Below are 25978 nucleotides of genomic sequence, written 5' to 3'. Positions count from 1 at the left end.
TGCAAACAGGCAACTGTATTTTTGTGAATTTTAGCTTTTGTGTTATTATGAAAATAAAACCATGAAGTTATGTCCATTTTGCCTTTTTGTGCCCAAAATGGGCACAGTCCAAGCCAGCTGCTACAACGGCAGGGTAGTCATTCAAATGAGAAACATCTTCTGCTCTTAAAAGGCAACTACAATATGTTCACTCTGTTGAATAACCAGTCGTGCATTCCTCACTTGCCAGTATAATGGGACCTTCAAAAGTAGAGAAGTTTCACATGACCTTAGCACATAGGCTGACATGGAGTGCCTGAAAGGAATGACCTCCATCCCATTCATCATAATGGCTTGTTAACACCCGGAGCCACTGTTTTGAGGGTTCCCTGCCAATGTTAACCCCTAGAAGACCTGAATGGTAGGGGCACGGTTAGGCAGGGAGGTCACAGCTGTGGTGGCTGAATTTCCACTGCACCAAAGAACAGGCTTTTCTTGGGGGCAGCTTTTCTTGCTACAGAACTGGCGTGGGCTCAGAGTCACAGACAGGAGTCAGTTACATGGCGGGAGAAAACAGGGTGATGTTTTACTGAAAGATGCTATGGGACAATCAACACAAATGCAAATGAATGCATACACCACTCATATTACTTGGTATTTACTTATAGCCTCCATATTTTATTCATGAATTTTACAATTCCAAATATAATGAAACAGTTAGAGTACTTTATTACAAAGCTTATAAAATAATTAAATATTACACTTATATTTTTTGCTTTTTTTACACCATAATTCATACTTTGTGACACTACCATTTTCTTTCCTCAGTTGTCACTTAAGGAAGTGAGCAAAGAAATAGAAAGGAAAAGCTATGCATTAATAAATTAATTATTTTACATCAAATAATAAAAAGGACACAATTATAAAAACAAAACAAAAAACCCTTGCAGTTTTCCTAGAAAAAAGGTTATAATTACACAATGTCCAATATCAAGACAGAGCGGTGTAGGTTAGATATGTTTCCAATCATCTTTTCTTAAAGTATCACAGAATACATGTTTTTAATTTAAATTGTTGCAGAAGGAACTGCTAATTTTAAGTGACCACTGTCTGGCATTAGTGCTGAGCTGGCTAATCTTATGCTGAAACGATACTTTAAAAAAACAGTAAAACTGAACTACATTCATCAAAGTTGTGGGATTGGGTGGAATTAGATAAATATGCCCCTTATAGGCACTCCCCAGAAAATTACAGTAGAACACAGCTCTGTCTCAGAACGGGTTTGGCAAATAGGTTGGGTATTTTTTCAATGCAGAAGCTTTTAAAATTGTACCCTTTGATATATAGTGTCACCGAACATCTTGATACTGAATGATTACAAATATTATGTTTACATTTCTTTTGTGTGCTGGTGGATTCTGAACTAAATAAAAGTATTAGGAGGATGTATAAAAATAGAATTGACCTTATTTGATTAGAATAAACCATCCACTTATCTTTTCATTTTTTTCATATAACCTGTGTGAATAAATAACTATTTAGAGAAGTTTAGCATGAATTAATAGACTGTAATATTGTTATTTCCTTTGAGTAACAGATGAATCAAAATTTGCAGAGAGATTTGAGATTAAAAGGAAGACATTCTTCTGTATCTTGGTATTCAAACAACCTAGCTTCTGAAAAAACTACTTTAAAATATCAAGTTTAAACTTTAAAATTACGTATCTAATGAGTTTAGAATGTTGAAAACATAACCATTGAGCTCAGTAAATCAGAGTTCCTGGAGTTAGTTGAAACACAGCAATACTAAAAGTCCAAATATTCTAATGCTGAATATTTCTAGGAATACATTTCAAGTTACTAGTTAACCACCTCTGAGTTTCTACACAAAGCAGAAGATGAATTCTTCAAAGTAATAAAAAAATTAGCATGATGCAAAACTTGCTTTTCCAGCAGCAAGTCTGATAGAGAAGCACCATATATCTTTGTAGTGCATTATTTACTTCTTGTGGTCACATGCGTGACGCTGCGTTCTCCAGACAACAGCCATTTGAATGTCTTTCTGTGAAAGTGGCAGTAAACAGCTTCCTTACCCTGGGACGATAGTATCATAAAAAAAAATATGAAAGGAAATGCTTTTGATAGTGTGTTTCGTCATACTGCCACACTGTAACCTTCCTCCTCAAGCTCCCAATCTCTTTTGCTTTGCGTTCTGGTAAATTAGCCAGAAAAGGCTTCTGCGCCTTGATTTCTTCCTCATAACATACGACAGTGCAAAATGACACTTTTTAAGGAAAGAACTGCCCCTCGAGTCTCAGTGTTCAAGTGATCCATAGTACCCTGTACTTTAGTGAGGTCAGCAAATAAAGAAAAAAAAAGAAAGAAACATTCCTTTTTCAACATATAGCCAACAATTACTGTACCTCAGACATTCCCTTAGAAAAAGTCTCTTCCATTAGCGGTTTATGTGGCACCATGTCTTGCCTCAGAGCAAAGTTAATTCCAACATAAATTGAAGAAGAGAATCCTGCCACTGAAGGGTTCAGATAACACGCTGCTATCAGTTCTTCTTGGTGCATGATTTACAACATTGCTTGCCATAAAATTTGTGGTTACAGACACCATGCTGGGGTACCAGATGACACCAAGTGAAGAAATCCACGCAAGAAGGATCATCTGAAGGAGAGAAATCCAAGCAATATGGTAAGGCTGTGTTTTAGCAAGCCTACAAGTCGGGCAGTAGTTCTGCACGCTTACATGCATTTGGTAACAGTAAAAACACGATGGGTGACTCGGCTCCAAGAAGAGGAACCATGAGCTAGCTTTCATCTGAGAAATGCCGGTTTCTTTTTCGATTTGTTAAGAGATGTTTAATTTGGTAATTTGATGGAGATAGAACTAATGTGAATGGAGGGTCAGAGGCTAAAGGTACTAAAAAATTTAGAACACACTTTGAAGTTCAGAAATACAGGAGGAAGTTCCACTGTAGAGGATACAAAACTTAATCTTTATTTCCATCTCTGATTACAAATGTTATTCTAAAGCCAGCTACTTGTACAAATGAGTCTGCTCCACAGCTTGTTGCTGTCAACATCACGTGCAGTTTACCCGCACCTCAAAGTAGCGTCAGCTTGGAGTGTACATGCACGTACACACAAAATGCACGGAGATCCGAACGCACGGACCCTACTCTGTACAACCGTTTCCAAAGGGGCTTATATCTCTCCCTTTGGCCATGCAGGGAGCCTAAGAAATCTCTCTTCTTAGACACTTTAGTTAGGTGGCAGGAATCGGACTTTGACTATGCCATGTTGGTGAAATCTTAATTAACTGCAATGGGAAAAGAGACAGGCTGACAATGTTTAGTTCTAAAAAGCCCAGCTTTTAATTATAACTACAAATAAACCATATTTTTCAATTAAGATTTTATTTCACTAAATTTATGTACAGAATATTTATTATGCGCTCAGCCAGTCACTTTAAAAACATTTCATAGCTGCTCCTTTCTACAGTTTTGTAGTGGATGCTTTATGTTTCTTTAAAAGAGCAGAGTGATGATTCATATAGATGATTTATAAACAAATTCACCATGTCTGAGAGAGCAGTAAGACATTTAAATGAGGTTTAGCAAAATTTATAGCTAAACTGAAATCTCCTGTGAGCATGGGAAAAGATTCCATTCAGCTCTCAGAACTACTGTTTACATGGTCAATAAAAGGAATTTACAAGGAGACAGTGAAGAAAAATCTAGCCACCGTTGTCTGCATTCTCAGATCAGCTAAGCTGAGTCACCGAAGACAAATGCTCCCTCACACATAGCACAGGCAACTTTTTCATATTCTGTGGGCCAGGAATCATCTCTGTCTCTCTGTATGAACTTCTTTAATTAGTCACCACGTTGCTTTTTTTGATTCCCTTTTAGATGATGTCAAAGGTGATTTTGTATACCTTTATCACCCTCAAATTTATTTGAATGAATAAGAAAATAATTTCATAATAATAATATTTTTTTAAAAAAACATTTTTTAATGCCTCAGTTTTTAAAAAAGTAAGCCTGTCTGTAAATGCTAATGTTATGGAAAGAAAACACTGTCCTTGAACAAAGAGTTGTCTAGGAACTAGGAAGCTCGGTGCTGGACTGCAGCCTTTCCACTCCACAGCTTTCCCTTTCTGTTCTTAATTGTCAGCAGGGATGCAACTGGGAGTTCAGGACCAGCTTTTGCATTACTTCACCTACTGTCCACCAGACAGAATTTGCCGCTGGGAGGACCCAGAGCAGACAACAGATGAAAAACATGTACAGCACAAAGCGAGGAAACCTGTTCTGATCGAGTCCGGAAGAAGCTCTCCTGGCATCAAAGGGTAAATGTTCCAAAATTAAGGACTACTGTTTAAAAAAATATAAGCAATGTTAATAAATCTTTATGCTCTTTTTGAAGATCGGAGAGCAATGCTAATGTTAGAGATATGGCCAAAAACTCTACTTTTGGAACCTAATCCAAAAACCATTGGAATGAACACAAAGAGTCCCACAAACTTTCAATGGATGTGGATCAGGCTGTCATTTCCTTATTGCTATTTACTCAAGTATTTATATATTGTTTAAATTTTCATTCAGTTTAAGCAGTTGGATTTACTAGGAGTTATGGTGACCGTAACTGCGTCTAACAGAGGGATGGAAATGACCCAGCTTGTCTAGGAAAGTGTGTAAACTCTCACTGAAACATTAATTTCTTGACTGTGATCAGTGAGCTGGAGCTGCGTGGCTGATAATAGAGACTGATTTGCTTCAATGTGATTCCAGCACAGCTGCTTCTCTCTCTTTTTGCTGGTTTAGACAGAAAGTTAAAGAGCAGTGAAGAGATAATTGATCTCTAGAGCCTGACGACCCAGTTAAAATAAAGGGGAAAGGGCTCCTGCAGATGTGAGGAGAGAAAGAAACAGGCCAAGGCCAAAATTAATAACAGACATTACTCCAGACATGAAATATACCAAAGGAAAGCAGGGGTGAAAGAAAAGTGCTTGCTATATCGTGACACAAAAGATGTAATACGGAAACTCCAAAGTACAGCAGAACTTTTTTAGGAAGGTTAATTTGAAGTGTTAAGAACATTTGCTTATAAAAACAGCAGAACTATTTACTTATCCCTTTCAGGACCATTTCATCCATATATCCTTGTCTGGATTCGGGTCCCCTGATAGATCAGTTTGATACTCTGCATGTCTGGAGCTGATGCAGCAGAATGGTCTGTGAAGACACCTCTGGGTTTTACAGGGTTACCGGGCACAGCGCGTGCCGGGAATCGCACCGATGAGGGGTGGTTGGCCAATGGCAGTTTACAGGATGCAGGGCCAGAGCCTGACCTTTGCTCCCAACATTATTACCACCTTTCTCGTGCAATCCAGCCTGGGTTTTACAGAGGTTACTTTCAGCTCCCAGTTTTGAAATGGTAACAAGACCGTTAATGTGCGGTGTTTTGAAATTTAACGTTGACAGTGCTTTAGCATCCCTAGATAACTAGTGTTATATGGGACAGACCTGGACCTCCGTGTGCACCAGCTTATAAGTCAGTGTATGGCGTGGAGCCCCCTCCATCGTTCAGTGACACAAAACCTCTTGCTCCTCCTGCTCCTCTAGAACTGCAAAGCACACTGAGGCGGTGGAGAGGGATACAGCAGACATCCAAGTCGGGACAAAGCTTGATTTCATGTTCCCTGACTGCACGACATATGCTGATCAGAAGCAGTAAGAAGGGCAGTACATTCTAGACAAAGCATTTTTGGACTCCTAGGGCTTCAGAAGACTAGAAGGCAAATTCTTACTGCTTAGTTCAAAAGTTATTTCTAATCATTACAGTACCAGCATAGGATGCTTCTATGTTACTCAACAAGGTAGTATAAAGATGTAGCTCAGAACCAAATGGCATAATTTTTTGAAGTGTTTTTTTTTTTTAAAACCTATCCCTGTTTTTATAATCTCTTATGTCAGTTATACTCTCAAGTCCGCTTTAATAGGGTTCACCTTGAGAAGAGAGATGCTGTAGTATCAGAGTGTAACTGTAAAGCTGGAAAGACTGAGAAAAAATCATTTATGAAGGAATGTGCCAAACACTAATCTTCAGTGGGTGTAACTGGAAAAGGTGATTTTTGCTGGATATAGAGATCTAAGCACCCAACCCTGCTGCAGCATGTAGAGCAGTTTTACCTCTTTTCACAGGAACGGGGCAGAAGTTAGTATTGCAAGCTCTCAGGACTGCTGGTTTCTGATGGGGCAAGCACCCAGAAGCTGGTCTTCCTTGGCGCAGGCACTGTACGCTCCGGGTTTGCACTCCCCCTCCACATGTTACTGTACACTGTAGAGAGGAAAAAAGCAAAAGCCATCTTGTTATAAAAACTCGCTTGGAGCCCATGAAAACCAAAGGAGTAACTTTCAAGGGCTTTGCATGAGACTTTCAAAGTGAGACAGGTCAGAATCAGATGTGTTGCTGTTCAGAAACCCCCATCAGAACCAACTTTTCAAAGATGTGTGCATCTGTTCTCCCTTCTGAAAGTCTGGTTATTTAAGGACTTAGCTGAAAATTTGGTTCCTTACATCGAAACAGAAACTGCACATTTTAGAAAACCTGTTCCTGATTGTCTAAACTGATTTCTTTTGAACTCTGAGCCTCTGGGCCCAATCCTGCTGTCTGAACAGAGATAAAACTCCCATTGGAACCATAATTATAGCAGTGTCTGGGGAAAAACACTATGCATTTGCAGGAAGATCTATGAACTATTTTTAAATGCGTAAGCCTTTTACTTATATGTGTTTCATGAAAAGTTGTCTGTAAGATAAATGTGATCATTTTCATTTGATTACAATTGTCAGGCATACATTGTTTCATGTAAATGTTATTAAATGAGTGTGCGTCTCATTGATAGGTGACTCATAAAGTAGATATGTTCCAGAAATACAGAAGCTTGTTTGCAAGAATGTAGAAACAAATACAGACTGATCCTGTAATTAATCATAGTATTTAGGGAATTCCAGGCAATCTGTGCAGATGCTCAAATACATTGTCCATACAGATATGTAACAGTTCAACCACAGTGCAGTTTGAAGAAGGCTGAGAAGAAAGCCGTAGAAAATGAGCACGGAATGTAGTGCCTTGTGAGCATGAATAACATTTTAGGTGACATTCTTCAGTTTCAGGACAAAAAAAAATGAGCTGCACCAAAGTACATGATGGATACGGACCAGCTGCATCACGTTTCAGTGGCTGAGTAGCATCACCTTCTTTAGGGAATGGTGAATGCCGCAGCCACCTGTGGGCTGTTGGTCCTGGGGATATCTCCTCCATGCAGTCGGACATTTGACTATAGCACAACATATGACCGCAGTTCATACAAAAACCCCAAACCCGGGGAATTTGGACTCGCACTGCCAAAGGCACAGTGGTGCGGTCTTCAGCACTGTGCGCCTCCCGGGCGTCTGGGCCACTGCAGCTGGTGTTCATTCAGTGGCCTGTGACACTGCAGCTGTTCCAGGTTTGTGCCCTCTAAGCCCCGCACTGCAACCACACCTTCTAGTTACGGGGAACACTGCCCAACAGTCAGCAGTCACACTGCCGTTGTTTTGTCCTTTAATGCTGGGTAGAGAAAAGCACTAGGGGATGCTACTTGAGTTAGTGTAGAGAAACTTGCTCCTTTTGTAAACTCCATAAAAACCAAGACACAAACTAGTGTTGGAAAAAAAGTGCTAGCTGGGACAGGCAGAGAGAGGCGAGAAAGTTTCTCGTTCCTACCTGCTGCCAGGGTGAGGAGTACCAGCCAGACACCATGTTATACATTTGTGAGGGACAGGCTCCCTTGTTACAGGCTTCTTCCAGGTCAGCATTTGGTTTCTTGATGTTTCTACATCTTCTCTGAGGAAAGGTGATCAATTTCCCATGGATGCTTTTCTCACCGCATTTTAGTTCTCGCTTTTTTACACCTGGGCCACAGGAGGTTGAGCACTGCAAAGGAAAACGCACCTTTTAAATCTATAGAAACACACTCAGAGAAAGGAGAAGGTGCTATGTAAACAGACCCCAAATTATGCAAAACTAAAAAAGCATTATATAACTAAATCCACAAAGACTATGTCTGTAAATGTAAATTGAAATACGAATCCGGGTCAGTGAAAGTCCTCAAAAACAATGATATCAAGGTGCATCTAACTACATCTGGGTGTATAGAGCTGTGTCTTTGTTGCAGCTTGCCTAGAACACCTGATTTCCACGTGACAGCACAGCTTGCTTTTCCCCCACTTGGTTTGTGCGCGTCCCTGAGTCAGGATTTCCAAGCTCCGCGAAGGCAGGCGCTGAGCCATGTAACCGCGCCACTTTACCTCGCTCCAGGAAGAAATCACCCACTGGAGTCGGTCATTCTTGGGGCAGCGTCCTAGCACACACATCTGCTGGGATTCGGGTTTATGGTCTCTGCTGCACATATTTTCAGGCAAGATTTGAACCTTGGGAGAACCGGTACTTTTGCAGTAGACATCCCGTTTCTTAACGCCTCTCCCACAAGTCTTGGAGCACTGCGATGGAAAGAAATATTCATTTGAACTAGAGGAAATGAAAACTGGCATTATTTGTATTTTACAGCAGAGCATCGAAACCATGGCTAATGTGCTGTGCAGCTGTCGTTATAATACAAGTAAACTTAAAATTCTGTTGGTAAATAACAGTAAAATCTGTATGTCACTTCGAAAACATTGTTCTAAGTGCTTTCTTAATGTAAACTATGAACTCTTGCAGCCCCCTACGTAGAACAGATAAGTAATATCTCTCTTCCGTAGATGAGGTAAGTTGGACTTGTGAGCAAAATGCTTTTTCCCCTGGACAGCATAGTTGAAAGCTGGTTCTAACCTCCCATTGCCAAATCTCCCATGGCAAGATGTTCTCAGCTATTTGTTATTTTGTCCTCACCTTGGCCTACAGGGATGAGATAGAGGCAGAGAAAACTACCCAGGGAATTTATACACAACTCCTTCTCCAAATGAATCTCACTGCAAGACAGAATCTGATACAGACAATGTTCAGAAGTTTGACCAAAGATATTTTAATTGCCAGGATTACAACTGAAGCTTAGGGCAAGCCACCAGTGAATAAGTATGCGTTGCTGAACCACGGATCAGTTGAAAAGACATTCTATAGTTTTCATTGCCTTAGCATACAACAAAATGCATGAAGGAGCCATTTCTGATGAAATGAAGAAATCAACAGCCCTGAAATAACACTGCCATCCTTCTACCTTGTTGCATCCTTCTCTAATTGTTCTTTTTACTAACAATTATGGGGCACATTCCAAGGCAGAATCCTGCACTATCACTGTCTGTATTAATAAAAGATTTCATGAAAGCAGAGTTGTACTGAGGATGCAACAGAAATATCTGCATGCTGAAAGTCTGTGGTTCTAGTCTTGTCCCCAAAACAAACAAAAAATTCTTTTCATTTAAAATTACTCTGATTTATGTGGAAAGGCTGGGTATTTGACACTTTTTTCCTCTTAACTCTTTTGAGCCTGTGATGTAACAGCTTTCAGCTGAATCTTAAAATCTTCGCTAACTTGTTCAATAAGCCTGTTCACTACATTTCAGCAGGGCTTGTGAACTTTTCATAGGCTTATTTGAAAATCCCAACTTGAATTGTACACCTCCTAAAGTGGAGGAAAATTGATTTTTTTATCATTATTATTATTTTAGAAGAAGGAAAGTTTGAAGGTGTGAATGTGCTTGAAGACTTTATTCTTCCTTTTTAAGTTTCTAATCATCGTACCTGTCTTTTATAATCTGCCACACTAAGGTTTTCTTTACACGCCCTGGAAGAAAAAGTTTCTTTTTGAGTTTTAAAACTGTTTTGACAGACTTTTGGGTAGTTACTTGTCTGTCATTGTACATTACAGTGCGCTCCCTTGGAGAGGCAGACTGTGCTTCTCAGCTGGGAATGCTTAGAGCAAGGTGTACTTGAATACCTAAAGAGTAATAGTACCAAGAAGTATACACAGAAATAGTAGATTCTTCAGTAAATTTAAATCCACCTTGAATCTCACCAAATGAAGATGGAAAAATAAAAATCATGTAGCTCCTTTTAATATGTGTACTCTCAGCTCTCTCTTAAATCCCAGATTCCCCAGTACTTCGTTTATCCTTACATTAACAGCCCATACTAGCATCAGTAGTAGTGAAAGAAAGAGCGGAGATGATTTTGTGTAAGCATGCATGTGTTTTAACTCAGGCTGTTCTAATGTCAGGCAGTTTGCAGGTTTGCAAAGCAGGGTGTGTACACACAGGAATCTGCCCAGGGCCTTTATGCCCCTCATGGCAATTAACTGCAACAGTACTCTACTTGCAGTAGAACAGTTACTCTAACAAAGGCAAAAGTACAGAAGTGATCAGAAGTGATTAGTGAATGGGTAAATCACAAATCTATCAGCCCACAATTCACATATGTGTGTGCATTAATATGCAGCTCTAACCCCAAATATTTCTTCATTCCTTGACTGCCTGTCATCTCTGAGAAAAGTTAATATGGCTGTGGGAAGTAATCTCAGAGGGGAGTTAATGGCTCTAAAGAATTCATAGAGCCTTAAGTTATGAGACCAGAAAAAAAATCCATCTATTTGTATGCGCCAGAAAGGACACCACATGTCTACTTCTGGCAAGCCCTCCTGTGAGCACTTAAGAAGGCTAGTTGAAATATATACCTAGTTTACATATTATTTTCAATGAACAGAGCTGCTTGCAAAATAGTGATCTTCACAAAATCAGCAGTATTGTTCTTTTTAGGCAGAGTTTTTGGCAATATTTTCATTATGGCAGCAAACAAAACCATAAGTTTTTCTCCAGATTACCTGAGACCATAGGCCAGGGCTCCATTCAGGGGGGCAGTCCTGACTATTGCACATCTGCACCTGTGTAGGGGTGCTGACAGGACACAGGGAGTGGGCCACCACCTCCTCTCTTTGGAAAGCCCTTTTCTGGACACACTGAACGAGACGGCTTTGTTGCCCTCCTCCACACGATTTGCTGCACGCGCTCCATTCGCCTGTTGACCAGCTTAAAGGAGAAAATGTACGTTAGAAACACAGGAGTCCAACTGGCTTTATAAAATCAATACATAGGAGCCACCTATCAAATGTGAATTATTCAGGGATTCTACTTTGCCTGCTCTCCTGATATATGTTGAAGCAATCAAAAAGCAGTAGTTAGACAATCTATCTTCAAAGCATAGAACATTTTGCTAGAGATGAAATGTAAGTCACACAACTAGAAAAACTAGTATTACTTATTTACAGTTCTCACCTACCAGAACCAGCTTGCCTATGGATCTGACCTGGAGTCTGGAATTCCATGGGGACTGAGAGATGCTGCCATTGAGGCTGGTGGAGTATCTAGAAGATCTGAGGGTCTGGCTAACAATTCACCATTCATTTTTAACTGTGTCTATGCTTCTAATTGAAAAAATCTGTCTAAAACAGGAAAATAAATGGTAGGATGATCACTTTTGTCACTTCAGCTGCTGAAGAGACCTCTGAATAGACTAACAGACCTGAGGCCAAACAAAGAAGTCAGAGAGACCTGTAAATTGGTGAGATTCCATTATTGGAAAGTTCTGCCCTGTGTTGTTGCATTTTTTCCCTTTTTTTTCCTATCACCTAAGCTGATATAAGGAAAAGTCTGGCATGGCAGGGAAAGAATGAGCCCAATGCAGCTGAGCATGCACCTCCCAATGCATTTCTGCATAGAGATACTCACACGGGGCAACAAATGTTGCCATGGTGCTCTCCAGTGGTATGCATGTCAAACCTTACCAGCCTCTTTTCACAAAAAAAGAACTTCCTTGCTAAAATCAGCAGTCCTGTCATTAGTATCTTGAGGATTTAAATGTCCTTAGATGAATAAATTTGGCAGACAGATGATAAAGAATTAAATAAAACAGAGGAAATTTAATCAGCAAAAGCTGTTGGCAAATCTGTAATCCAGTCACAGGCACACTTCAGTTACCCAAACCAAATAATTATTGCCAAGAGCTCCGGATAAGTTCAATGTCAATAGCTGGTCAGTATTTCTATGATGGAAGCACCGAGTGAGTCCCCAGCCTTTGTGTGACACTTTGCAAACGTTCAGCCAAGTGTCTGTCCTTGAAGGCTTACAATGTAGGAACATAAATAACAACTAGATAGGAAAGTAGAAGTGAAGAAACAAAGAAAATTATGAATGACTAAATGATTACTCAAGTTGAGAACTCTTATTCAAAGACACAGCAGTGAAATTAAGATTTTAAAACAGCAGTTTTACAAATTTTGAATAATTTATGTCACAGAAAAGGTTCTCGTCTCAAATCCGACTGCCTGGCCTATGCTACTTCCATGGTTTCTCACAGCATCACTCCTGTGGCCACTGGAATAGCTGCTTACACACAGTTTTAATGACAAGAAAGATTTTTTTCTTTTCTTTTCTTACTGTGTGAAAGATGAACAGCATCCCATTTGCCTGTCTGTTCACATCTGCCTGAAAACAAAGCTAATTTTAATTCGTAAAAAACGCATAACAAGCCTATTTTGGGAATAGAAGAAATCCCAACTCTCAGTCTAGTAACTTCAGTAACTGCCAAACCTAGTGGGAAATACAAAAAGCACTAATTTAAGGACAAAGAAATATTAATGTGAAAAGTCAGTAGTTATGTAATTTCAGAAAATGTAAAAGGTTTCCTTTTTCTTTGATTTATAAGTATTTGCACCATTACAATACAAATTTCTGGAAAAAAGTTATAGTTTTAATCAATTTACAACTTTTAATTACTTTGTCTTGATGCTTCTGAAAATGGTGACTGGTAGAGCAACCAAAAGTGTTCATTTTAAGAGTTTATTCACCATAACTGCCCAGAAGGTTCCCCTCTTCACGGAGGAGAGGGCAATAAACCCACTTTAATGTCCTCTAGTAAACTGCCATTTTCCAAGATTATCTGGGCTGTGATCCAAGAGTATCTTTCATTAGCTCAAATAACTCAATAATTATGACCAGATTTGGCAGCTCTGAAATCCAACAACAACAGTGTACAGTACTGATGCCTTTCTGTATTCTTACTGTTGGGACAGTAGATTGCTCCTACTCAGACTAATAAGTCTTTGTTCTTATGCAGTAATTATTCCTCACTGACCTTTGTAAGTCTGGAGCCTCTTTTATGTCACAAAACTGACACGCTTGTATCTCATCTATTATTCACCTCCTTTCCTTGCCCGTTTCATCTACCGTATTTGGTTTTGCTTTATTTGCTGGCTATTAAGCATTCTTTGTTTCCTCTGTGGTATTTATTAATACTCCATTTTTTGATGTTGGCAGTCACAGTTCTATGGGAAATACTACATGCTGTGACTTTCTGGGCAGATTCCTCAACAGAGATATTCTGGCATAGTTTCACTCAGCCGAATGGCAATGTGTTAATTTAAGACATGGTCCTACGTGTAGATCCTCCATACAAAAATTTATCCTAAGGATTTTTAAAATAATTAATTAGTGAGATGAATTGTTTTTTTCCTAGAAGTGGCTTGGGGCTTTTACAGTTTCTTTTTGTACTCTTTCTTAGGGTTCAAGTCATTAATTGTGTTTTAAAATAGTAAATCTAAAAGTATCAGAGCAATTTCAGCATGAAAACACTGCATTGCGTGTCAAAATGGATAAGCAGCATTTTCAGTGATAGGTCTATCAGTGAATGCTCAAAATACATCAGGGTCTCTGGTTAATAGAAATGGAAGTTTTGTGTATGGTTTGTAGAAATTAATATGATTTTGGTGAAGCTTTGTAGTGTAACAATGCCACATCAAAACCAAGGTAAGCATAAACAGCTTTAAAAGGCTCCTGGGAACATCACAGACAATACGTTTCTGTGTACATGATGCTGAGTTCATTGCATAAAAATAATTCTGGCAGAAGATAAGTCACATAGGAAAAGATTGCATTTGGCTACAAAGATTACTTAAAACGGGTATTGAGAAAATCATGTGGCTAAACGCAGTCTAAGGAAACTGCTGAAGCAGGAACATGGGGCTCTCATGTCACGTGTTACCATTATATAAACCTTATCTCTATTTTTTTGTGGTCATAGTGTATAATTTGCCATTTGGATTCTGTGTATTCTGCTGTAATCTTTAAATTTTGCAGGAAATTCCAAACTATTACTGGACTATTTTTTAGCATGTTCAACATATAGCAAACTATGGATTTGTAAGTAAAAAAGAAAGCCATTTCAGAACACATACGTCTTTCTGCTTTGCCCCATCATCCTCTTCTGGACTGGGGGAGATGAGGAATGCTTCCCATTAAACTTCATTAAATGCGTTATTTTATGAAATACGGCAGTGGGCTTAGCCAACTGCTTTTACCGCCTATTGCTGTTATCACCACAGAGTAAAACCAGCAGGTGACACCAGGTCTAGAGCTTTCCTCCGCTTTCTGCTGCCTGTGCACTTCAATGTGTCTTCAACTGTCTTTATTTCCCACTGAAACACTCTTAATTTTTCCAACATACCACTTTAGAAAACCTCCTGTTCTCAAAGTCAAAATGTCTTTAGTATAGTTTTCCTGATCTTTAGTACAAACTTAAAATAATGCTAAGGTTGCAAGGTCAGGAGTCCAAAAGGAAAAACCCAGAAGAAAGATGGCCAGTGTGTCCTTAAATCTATCCATTTATATTCAAAGCCACATAATACTGTGTCTAATTATATGAGCACACAACTATTTTTTTTCCAAAGGACCCCTACTACAGCTACTATAAATCAGTGTAACTCCCTTGGTTTTAAAGAAGCTCTATTGATTTAGACCAGCTGGATTCTAAATGCTTATCTATATGTCAATGTCTTCCTTTGCGTCTCACCTTTCTTATGTTATTTAGAATATAAGATTGTTCACATCAGCAATGTCTTCATATTTATTTTTGTGGGCACCAGAGTATTGCTGATGATTTATTTTGTTTAGATAGTCCTTCTTGGTATCATAATACTCTGTGGGACATTTTGTCCAAAAATCACTAATTACACTTCACAAGATTCTTTTAACCTAATCTAATATGTGGAATCTGAGTCACGGGGCCAAGCTTCCACATGGGGAGGTGCACTTTACTCAGGAAATGGTCTTATTGATTCAAGGTGAGTAGAGGTGGCAGAATGGGCCTCGAAGCAACTTAGATTTACTCAGTGTCACATAGCTAACCCCAGCATGGTGACAGAGCTGCAAGCAATCCTCAGGAGGTCTTGCTTAGCAACATTAGAAATACCGCCTCTATTATTATCGTTGGGCAGAAGCCTACACAACTAACATTTTTAAACAATTACTTAGTTACAGTTAAACAACTACAAGTTACAGAATAAAAGTGGCTTCATCTGGCAGGCCATACAGTTCTGTGGGCCTATCAGAGAGGACTTCTTTCATGGCAAACAGTCGTAAGGCACAGCAAAAAGGTACAAAAAATAAAGAGCACTTACTATGCTGGGCAGGGATTAGTATTGCATAGTTTTGTTTCAGTTAAAGGCTTCGTCCTTGGGCCGCAAAATGAGGAATTAACTCGTGCACGATGCTCTTCTAAACAGATTGCTTTTGCTGTAATATGTCCTATGGAAGTATTAGAAAAAACACAGTAAAACAAACGTTTACTCAAAAAATAAGAGAAAGAGTAATAGGGAAGAATTTTAACGCAACAAGTCCAAGCTCATCCTTGGTACAATTCCACTGACTTGAACTAAATAAAATAGGATTTAATTTGGCAACATGTTTTTAACATTAACTTTCTTCTCTGTAACACAGGTACTATTGAAGCCAGATGAAACATTTTAGTTACAAACAGCATATTTGCAGAATCTTCCCCCAGCAAAAATTAGTAATTCTTCAAATCCTAATTCCCTGCAGAAACTAGCAATGCTTATTTAAAGCTCTCCGCATGCACTGGCAAACTGCAACAAAACATTCTGCAACTTTGTACAGCATATCTTCACAGACTTCAGTTCTGCAGGGCCCTGTACCTAAACTCTTGTCTAGTGTCAACATCAGGACAGATTACAGAGAAGGCTACAAATGCCTCAAGAGATGAAGTGATTTTGTAATTTCTCTTTTAATTGAGAGGTCTAATTCACCTCACACACAGTTCATTGGGCACAGCAAGCCAAGTCTGGAAACACAGTTGTTCCCATCATCTTTATATTCATGCTGCAACCTTCATTTGTTTTATAGGGAAGCAAGAAAAATACAGTTGTCATATTTTATGTCTGTGCTGCTCCTGGTGGGTCTTTCTTCCATGAACTGTTTACTGAGATGCTGTGAAGTCTGACAAACACTAGCAAGGTATCGCTGCATTTCACCTGGACTTTTTTGCCAATACAGGAGCATAACATGGCATTTCCTTGCTTACCTAGTCCTATTCTTTGGTATTAAAGACAACTCCATCATGTAGTCTTATTTATATCACCCAGTTCTAATTTTACGGCCACATAAATTTTAATTCTCAAGTCTTTTTTCAGGACTTCCCACTTGGCAATTTTCTGCTTTCATTGCATCCCAGTTTCATTGACAGAACATCCAGGATTTGGAAAAACAAATAGATGGTCTGTGCAAAGCAAGTAACTAGAGGAATAAGGTAATAAAAACCCCTTAGCTAACGTAGACTTTCAGACTTGGACCTGGCAGAACTGAAATATTTGTAATTAAACAGTGAGAAGATCAGGGTGCAACTGTCAGTAAAGGTCTTGATAATATTTTAGTCTTCAGTTACTCTCTACACATAAGGTAAATTTTACTCATTATTTGGTATCTTTCTGTATTCCCAAATTACAACAATAAAGCACATATTTAATTCCCACATTACTTCAACAGCAAGATATCAACAGACTGACCTAAAAAAAAAAAGACTGAGTCACTCTGAGTGACATGAATTGAGACTGGCATGAATAATTTTTTTTTTTTTTTACTATAAAGATAGTAAGAAGGCCCTTCACCTATGTTATAAGTTGTTAGATAAAAAAATAAGGACCAGGTGTTCAATGTAACCCCTCTGTATGTACAGATACATGTTTGCAAAATTAAAGGCAGCTGAAATGCTGAAGAAGCTTTAAAAAAATGAACAAGAGGACTGGCAATGAGAAAGTTACCTACCACCACCACAAGTAGCTGAGCACTCTGACTGCACAGTCACCCAGGAGTAGCTATGCGTTTTGACGGATGTCTTGTTTTCATTGTTGGTTTTGGAAAAAGTATATTCCCAAGCAATCCCAGGATTTTTACCTTGTAACAGGATCTATAGAGGGGTATTTGGGGTTCAATTAAAAAAAAAAAAGGAGGGGGTAAAAAGAAAAAAAAAGAAAAGTATTCTGTCAATCTAAAGCAAGAGGAAGTAAACGTGATACAGAAGATAGTTATACATGTCATGCTTCTGAAAGAATTTTCAGGAGACTTATTTTTTGCATAAACTTAAAACCATCAAAGTAATTCCTAAACAGCAAAGTGTTTGCTTGGACTAACACCTGCAGGATGTACAGCAGAAAATTGCAGAAATACACAGTTCGGCATAACACCCCTTTAAATCAGAAGGCACTTGACTGGATTGGTGAAGCAGAAATGCCTTCAGTGGACACGAAATGTCATCCAGCCTTTTGGCAATGCAGTGTTAGTCCCTGCCCCAAGCTCTCAGCGCTCTGCTCCTGCAACTGGCTCTTAACAAGTGGGTCCCTGCCTTCACTGGGGCCCACTGGCAGGTGCTGGAGTTTGCCTGTGGTAGTGCAATGAGTGGATTAAAGATCTTGGGGGTGGGAGAAGTTTCCGCTCTTTTAGTAAGCAAAGTCCAGGCAAGCTGATCCTTCCACAGTGCCTTCCATGAATGAAGAAGCCTTTGCCCATTGGGTAAGCAGGACTCAAATGCTTTAATAAAAGAAGCTTTAGCAAACAGTATAGCTGTGTGGGGACTGGGAATAGAGATGGTTAGAGATGGCTTCCTAAATTCTTGAGGCTGAGCATATAAAATAGATTATTTTTTTTCCTATATAAATGATTTTCTATGCAGACTGGTGATAAATTTTGTTTGGAAGACCTTCAGCTGGGATTTTTCTTTTGATGATTGGAGCCGGTAGAGCTTCAGTCCAGGAAAGGACCCATCCCTGGTTGTCAACAAGGAAAAAAGGACTGGAAAAATATTTTATTCATGATTTTAGCATAACGTGTCAGAAAGTTTATATAAGTGTGATTACTGACTATAATAACAATTTTTGTCGTATAACTCACAGAGCCTAGCTCTCAGGGTTGTACTATTTTAGTGGTGAATTACATTTCAGTTTTCACGTAGGCAACTTTCTAAAATTCACTATATTCATTTCAAGTCTGAATTATAATCAGTGCAAGATGCATGAACATCTGACACATACCTAAATTTGAGGAGAAACTTCTATTTAACAACATTTATTTTAGAAACTTTTGGCAAAAAAGTGCATTTATATTCTTTCTTAACACAAAAAGTGCAAGAGTTTGCAGTTTCAGAGCTCTATTAAGTTTTAATTCTTCACCAATATGGATCTGGTCATAGTAATATAAAGAGCAGGTGCAGTGAACCTCTGTTCCTACCTATACTTTTTTGATAAGCACTAGCATTTCAAGTGCAAGTTCAGTCTGTGTTAATGACTCAAACCATTCAAAATATTAATGAAATACCGGTTATGGTCACACGATGTCTAACCTGAGTACTTAAGCAATCCATGTAGGTAGAAGTGATCTTTGTATAGACTGGTTTCATAAAATAACAACAAACTTACATTTATATTGTTTAAGATCAAGAAATATAATAACACTTTGAAATGTACCCAAGGCTTTTAAAGTATTCTGAAAATATACCTATTGGAAAACAGAAATTACCCATGACAGTGAAAATTCAGACCAAATTTACATGGCCTGCAGTTCAATAATATTGAACACATGAAGGATCTGGACTGCATACTGTTTACTTTTCTAGAAGAAAGAAAAACAGATGCTGTATTTTCCATTCTTACTAGCCAAAGATTTTGCTTCGTTCAGTGAACCTTAATAATAACCCCAACTGAGACTATAGCAATTAGGACTGTCAAAGGCAAAATACTTGCAAAAGCGTTGGAGAGTATGTGCCTTCTCATTGGAAGATTCAGACTAGAGGATCCTCTAAGAACAGGTAAATTAAAGTATTTCATGTGAAAGTTTTCATCTCACCCATCCAAGCCTAATTCATGAGTTCACATTCATTCACCTTAGAATACCTGTGAGATTACAGAAGAAATAGATTTGAGAGTGATTAGTGACCTCTCTATTTTTAATGAATATTTGTGATAGAAATAATGTTAGTATATCTGCTTTAGGGGTGAGTCATATAGGTATGTGTATATTTCACAAATATTTTACAAGAACAGGATTAAAATCAAACACTCTGAAATTAACAAACATTAGAATTCAGCCTGCCATGCAACTTCACAGTGCCCTGCACAGCGCACTCTGCATCTCATACCGTCTTTCCAGAGAGCCTCTGCCATGTTCAGTGCTCTCAGCACATGGTGCTCACTAATGAGCATCTTACAAAGTGTCTATGTTTGACTTTACGCTCGCTCATCACTGGGTGGGTCTGTGCCCTTTTTGCTATGCTCTATTTAAACCATTACCACTGTAACTTTTTTCAGGACCTCTCATTTTTTCCTTGGCTATTCATTGCTATCTGATGTAAATGTTTTCTAACAATTAACAGCCCTTCAGATGAAGGAAAATAACTCTTCTATATAGGGTTTTTTTTTATTATTTTCAGAAAGCTGTGCCACTGCTGATAGCAAAAAATCTAACTCCGTTTACAACAGCTGTTCCACAGTCTCTTTGAATTTTGAACCTCAAGTCATGGGCATTAGGGTTTCCAGAAAAAACACATTTCAAAAATATGTGTTCACTCCACTGTCCTCTTCAGGATAAATTGAGACAAATACTTAATGTGTAAAGCTTCAGAACGTGCTTCAGAAAATAGGGGCCATTAACCCTAACAAGAACTGAACCCCGGAAAGCTATTCCTTAATTAAAACAATTCATTTCCTGGTTCTTCTTACACACCAGACCTCAAAATGCTTTAATTTGCTTTTATTTATTGGAAGGCCCTACAAGTCCAAGGTATTAACAGAGCTCTCAGCATCTTAGGCAGCCAGAAACAATTTCAGAGAGCAGCTTTATATTCATCTTGTGTTAGACAAGATCTGGCTAATGTATGAAGAGTCAGTCAGCTTTCCTCTTCCGTGCCCCCGTGAGGGTGTACTTTCTCCCATTTCAGTGGGTGCTCTGTGTTCCTTCAAGTGCAGAGACTGAAATTCTATCTGTCCTTTTAGTAAGTCATGTGTCAAAAGAGGAGGAGGAGGTTTGATCCATACCTCAGGACCTGGTGTAAGGGTTAGCCCTCGTCTCATTTAATTCTGACAGCTGTCATAGAACTGTGCTATGTCAGTGGCAAAAAAAGCAGTAAAGCTTAAACATTTCTAATAAAAATATCTTGAAGTATTAGACTGAACTTGGTAGTAGTAGAGGCAAGAAACAGAACAAATGCATTCTGAACAGAATTCAGAAAGCAAAAGACAGAGGATGAGAAGATAAAAGCAGCAACCGGTTTTACTCCTGTTAGAGCAATGTTCTCCTGGTGCTTCAACAGAGTGAAGAGAATGAAGAGGGAATTATCTCGGACAAGTCAGAACAAGACATGTTAGTATCTATCACTTCAGAGAACAACCACACAATGATGTAAGAAACTTGCACCCTCCAGCTAAGTGAATGCCTGCGGCGTAACTCCTGCACACCAGGCAAGCTGAGCCATACACATTTTAGGACCTTGGGCTACACCCCCTTCTTGCGCGTTGGAAAGCAGACACAGTTACAACAGGCAGATGAAGTGAACTTCCTCTTTCTTTCGTGAGCAGCAGCCAAAGCCAGAGCCCCTTCCCACCCAGCAGACAAGAAGGAATGTTTACAAAGCAAGAGCTGCATCACAGTCAGGTCTCTTCCCTCCTGTATCATCCCAGCTATGTAGAAAAAAGGCAACGCAAACTCTGGAAAAAGCATTGGACACAAAATGTTGCAGGGCACCAAACCATATACTTTGAAGTCCCCAGCACTCAGCTGAAAAATAGTGTACAATGTTCAACCAAGTTTTCATCAGGAACGCAATAGTATTGCACAGTTGCGATTTTGCCAAAGTAATGAGCATATAAAAAGCTTTCTATCATATTTTCAAACATTCATTATAAAGCCCTTCCTTAACAATGCAATAACTGAAGTCTGCATACATAGCCAAGTTATCAGACCTACAAATTTGGAAAGACCTCCAGTGCTAGTCTACTTACTGGACACATTCCAGCATCTTTTCAGCCAACTGGCATCTGCTCCCAAATTTACAACTGGCGAACAACCTCCTTAAACATTTCCAGTTCCTCAATAGAACTGTTTAATGTCTACCTTTAACACACCAACCACCTGACTTCAGACACAACACTCAGCAGCTCTGACCGCAGGGCGCAGAGTTATAAAATTTACAGCTTCTTGAGTTCGAAAACCACAGACTCTGTGGCTGGATCTGCCAGATCTATTCTGAAGAAAAAGAACCGTGGCTTTTGCTTAGGGCACAAAATGTTAAAACAATGGATAAATTGAATTCTCCTGAGTAAAGAACCTTTTCCTTTTGCTGCTGATTTTGATTTCAAAGCTAAACCAATAAATTTGCTAAACTAGCTGTGCATCTGCTCCTTTGTTTGAGATTATTCTTTTTTTTCCCATGGCTATCCTAAGTTTCCCATACAACAGTCCATTTTGCAGGTCAAGTTTTTATAGAGCCTATCCACATTGCTTTGTCATGATGGACTCTCTGCTTTTCTGGCATTTTTCATTGTCAGATGTCTTTGTGAAGTTACTTACAACACACCGAATTAAGAGAGTAATTTACACAAGAGAAACTCCTCTTTCTTCAAAAATATTCTGTCCAATACATAGAAAAGCATCCTAATGCCTGGCATGTAACAAGCTGAAAAAAGGACTCATCATCTCTGTGAAGGACTAATGAACATTTACAAATCGCTTACAGAGTGAAGCTGAGCATAGAGAAGGAGCCAGGTAAAGGACTAGCTACTGTTTACCCATATGTGCTTCATGCATTTGCGTCTTTACTCATTCTACATGTGCATAATTTACAAAATGGGCATGAGCCCAAGCCCTGAATGCCAGCATACATGGTAGCTTTGATCTGAGTCTTCAGATTGCATCTACATCTGCTGGGTCACTCCCATGCTTTGTAAGTCTTTCATAATTTCTTCAGGTGGATGTAAGGAGTAAAGCCACCTGCAGCAAGCCATCAGATACACCAGTAAGGGCAGACGGAGAAGCTTGCCTGTGTGCGAGGCTAGTGCCTGGCTGTGCTATGCTGGTGAGGCCTGCCGTTTGCATCCACTGTGAATCTACATGCTGTTTAATAAATAGCGTAATATCCAACGTCCTAAGCCAGATTGTGATTTCTCTGTTCAGTCAGGATTAATTCCATTGACTTTTATGGATTTACTCAGGTTTCGGTAGGATGAATATGCATGCGTATTGCAGCATATATGGTGCTGCTGAGAAGCCGTTTAAAACAAGTTTTGAAACAGGACTGTTATCTTGAGTGGGCAGTTACTGGATGAGATCCTGGACAGTGGCTAACGGCAGGAGCTTCAAAAGGAAAGTGAGAAAACACCTGTTTGGAAAGCACCAGTAAGGGAAGAATTACCCATTGGTTACTTAAGCCAAACCTTAAAACAAAAGGGGTTTTTATCTTGTCAATATTTCTAAAGTCACTTTAAACATGTTAACTAAAAGCTTATGACAAACTATTGTTTTTCAAGAGAGTCCACTAAGGTCATTAAAAGGGGGAAAAAAATAGTATCCTTGAAAGGTCCTGTATGATCTCATTCCTACTTCAGCTGTTTTGAATTTATCTTCTGCTGTTATTGTGTCTCCATTTTTTTACTGTTCACATGCTAAATGTACAATTTCAGGGATACTGTCCAGCTAATCTCTCCTCACTAAAGGAGAACCCTTTTATCTGTTGTATTGAATCAACATCTGTATCTTATAAGCACATCTTAGCTCTCTTTAGCTTACTTTCTCTTTAGAGGAAATCGGTACAAATTTATCATCTAGTAGCTAATAATAAATTTAATGCTTTATAACTGCAACTTGGCTTTCTCCCAGTGGCAGCTAGATCATCAGTAAAGTCATTCCACCTGGCCTCCTTTCTCTTTTTTTCCCCCTATTGGTAAAGAGGAAGCAATTTACTGGTTTTAATTAGAGATATTCCTGCCTTGAAGCTCCATTCACCTTCTCTTTCCATGAATGTCTGCCTCTTTGCAAAACATCCTTGCCATCTGTTACTTATTGCTGTCAAAATAAACTGTCTTTTTCCACAAAGATTTCAAAATTTCTTGATTCAGTATTTCACCAAGTTTGTGGTAAACTTCTGTGAGGATACTGATCCTGCTCCATCCTGAAAAACTTTCCAGTGTTTTCTCAAAATCATATTTGACTTCTCAAATCAGTCAATTCTTCATCCATTTATTGACAGAATGAGAAACTGAATTATTAAACTCTTGGTGGTTTTAAGCTAGTTTATCAATCTCTGATCATGCAGTATTTTTCATGCCCACATAACAGTTCAGGTCTTTTTGCCCTTTCAGAAACTTTCCCATGGTGAGTCATGGAGAGTGACTGAATATTTCAAGAAATGGATGTCACAAGTGAGCCTTACATGAGTTCTGTATGTCCCTTGTGCTCTGCTGGGCTCTTCTGGAAAGGATTTTCAGTAGTTAGTGGTGTCCACTGGCAGCCCTTATTTGCAAAGCTAGATAAATGAATGATGAATTTACTGTTTGTTTCTCCTCAAGTTACATATTTCTCAGTTAACAGAAAAACACTGACAAGGTCTTTAAATTGAAAGTGCTGAGCTTAGATTACCTACGACCAAACAACAGATAAATGAGTGGAATATATTGAACTACATTAAAAAAAAAATAATCCTGCATGTTGACATTTAAGATGAGACAATTATGCTAGAGAAATCATATTTTAAAAATCTGCTATTAATTTCTGATCCTAGATTATCATTTAACTATCATATTTCTACCCCTTTGACCATTGTCTGTTATTTCACCTAACCTGAATCTGACCATTTTGGGAACTGCCTTTTGAATCCGTGAATATTTTTAATTTTGGCTTTTATTGGTTTCTACAAACCCACAATCACCCCAAGTCTGATTAAATGATACATGCGCAGCTGAACTACTGAAAAATCTGACAGAAAACCAGATGCACAGGAACATACTGGACAACAAGATACAGACACCAAACATTTCTTAGAACTGCAAGGATATGGAAGACAATAGGGAATTTTAAGATTTTTTTTTCTTATTTGGGTTTCCTCCTTCTCTCTTAATACATGCTTCAGATGTCTCTTTCAAGAAAATATTTTGGAGAATGACTGCATTTCAAAGGATGTGATTGCCTTGAGCACAGACCTGCCAGACCTGTCTGGACCCATACCTGGAGAGCACGGTCCCATCCTCCCCTGTGAACGCTGCTCAGAGGACACGCATCAGCTGAACTTTCTGGATACACGCAGGCTGATTTGCAGTCAGAAACCTGGTCAGAAACCTGGACTGTTTGAGTCACCGCACAAAAAGTCTAGCAAAACTATGACTACAAAATTAAACAGGCACAAGCTGTGCTAATCTGTCTTTCAGATCATAGTGGAATTTCAATAAATACACCTACAGAACCTTATATTCTCTGCCTATCTGAATAATAAAAGTTCCTGTGTTTATGGATGTAACGCATTCAATTTCTCAATACCTGCAGTGTGCTTTTTTACAAGGGCTCACACCGAATCCTTTTTGGAAAAAAAAAATATCTCAAAAATAATTATTACATTTCTTTTGAATGCAACCTGTTTTAAAAGTGAAGATAAAAATACCTGAAGATTACAGGAAGAAGTTGAGATTCAAACCCTGGAAAGCCTTTGCTTATTGAAAACCAACTTAATTGGATAAAACACTGCTGGCAGGACTTTTTTTGCATGCTGCTTTGAAAATTACACAAACACTCCTTTTTTTTCAGCCTTCTACCAGTTTGTGGTATTTATAGTTGAAGAAGATTTGTTTCATTATTACTGTTGCAAGCAGATCTTCAGCAATATGTGTGTTTTCTCATAAAAGCATATTTCTTTACTTTTCATTGGCATTTTTGCTGCTTAGAGTTAGTGATAACTAATGCAGATCTCTGAACACAAAATTTTGCATTTTTTTCAGAATTCAGCTTGTTGAATGTTGTTTAAATTATTAAAAGGAAAAAAATATCTTGACCTCAGTTCATAGATATATATAATTGGGGAATATGTAACCATAACATTTTCAGTTGTTAGAATCCCTAGTTACCAATGCCAGTGGTGTAGGTATTTCAATAAAAATACAAGGGAAGTTTAAATAAGCTCTCAAAGGAGCAATAGCCTCCAGTTAAATGTTAAATCTTAATAAAACTGTTTAGCATAATTTGATAGGATGAAAATAGAAGTGTTATTTGGCATTAAAATTTTTTTCTTTAATCTTTATTCTACAAAGTATGTGCACGATGTGCAGCCAAGTAAGTCATCTTGCAGGCAATTTATTATTCATACTTTAGCTCTATAATAATACAGTTCAATCTACTTTGCATTATGACAAATAAGATTCCTGAGAGTTCAGCTTAGCATTTCATAGTATTTATAACTTCTTGTTCTGTGGTGTAAGGCTATTTTGAAGATGATATGCAGACGGGAAGCATGTCTCTACGTTGCAGAATGAACTCTTCCTTGGACTAAAGCTTCCCTATTAACATGCATACCCAAAATGAAAGTTCTTCAGTTAAAAAAAATGTTTTAACAAAGTACTGCAAATTGTGATA

The 25978-nt window shown here is 38.6% G+C and overlaps 1 protein-coding gene across 2 annotated transcripts in view; it reads right to left on the bottom strand.

Moving 5' to 3' along the window:
* Positions 1 to 647: 647 nt before the first annotated feature.
* The window catches only part of ADAMTS18 (ADAM metallopeptidase with thrombospondin type 1 motif 18), a 79865-nt gene continuing 54534 nt past the window's right edge, over positions 648 to 25978 (bottom strand). For both annotated transcript variants that reach the window (XM_005241420.4, XM_027792490.2), the window contains 7 exons: positions 17144 to 17285; positions 15484 to 15610; positions 10855 to 11059; positions 8348 to 8539; positions 7764 to 7973; positions 6185 to 6332; positions 648 to 2655 (listed from right to left, as the gene is read on the bottom strand). In XM_005241420.4, coding sequence (XP_005241477.2) covers positions 2540 to 2655; positions 6185 to 6332; positions 7764 to 7973; positions 8348 to 8539; positions 10855 to 11059; positions 15484 to 15610; positions 17144 to 17285 — 1140 coding nt within the window. In that variant the 3' untranslated portion in view covers positions 648 to 2539. The remainder of the gene's footprint in view (positions 2656 to 6184; positions 6333 to 7763; positions 7974 to 8347; positions 8540 to 10854; positions 11060 to 15483; positions 15611 to 17143; positions 17286 to 25978) is intronic.

Source organism: Falco peregrinus, chromosome 14 (assembly GCF_023634155.1).
Source record: "Falco peregrinus isolate bFalPer1 chromosome 14, bFalPer1.pri, whole genome shotgun sequence".
NCBI lineage: Eukaryota > Metazoa > Chordata > Aves > Falconiformes > Falconidae > Falco > Falco peregrinus.
Note: the sequence above shows the minus strand (reverse complement) of the source record. Positions and strands in the feature narration are given on the sequence as shown.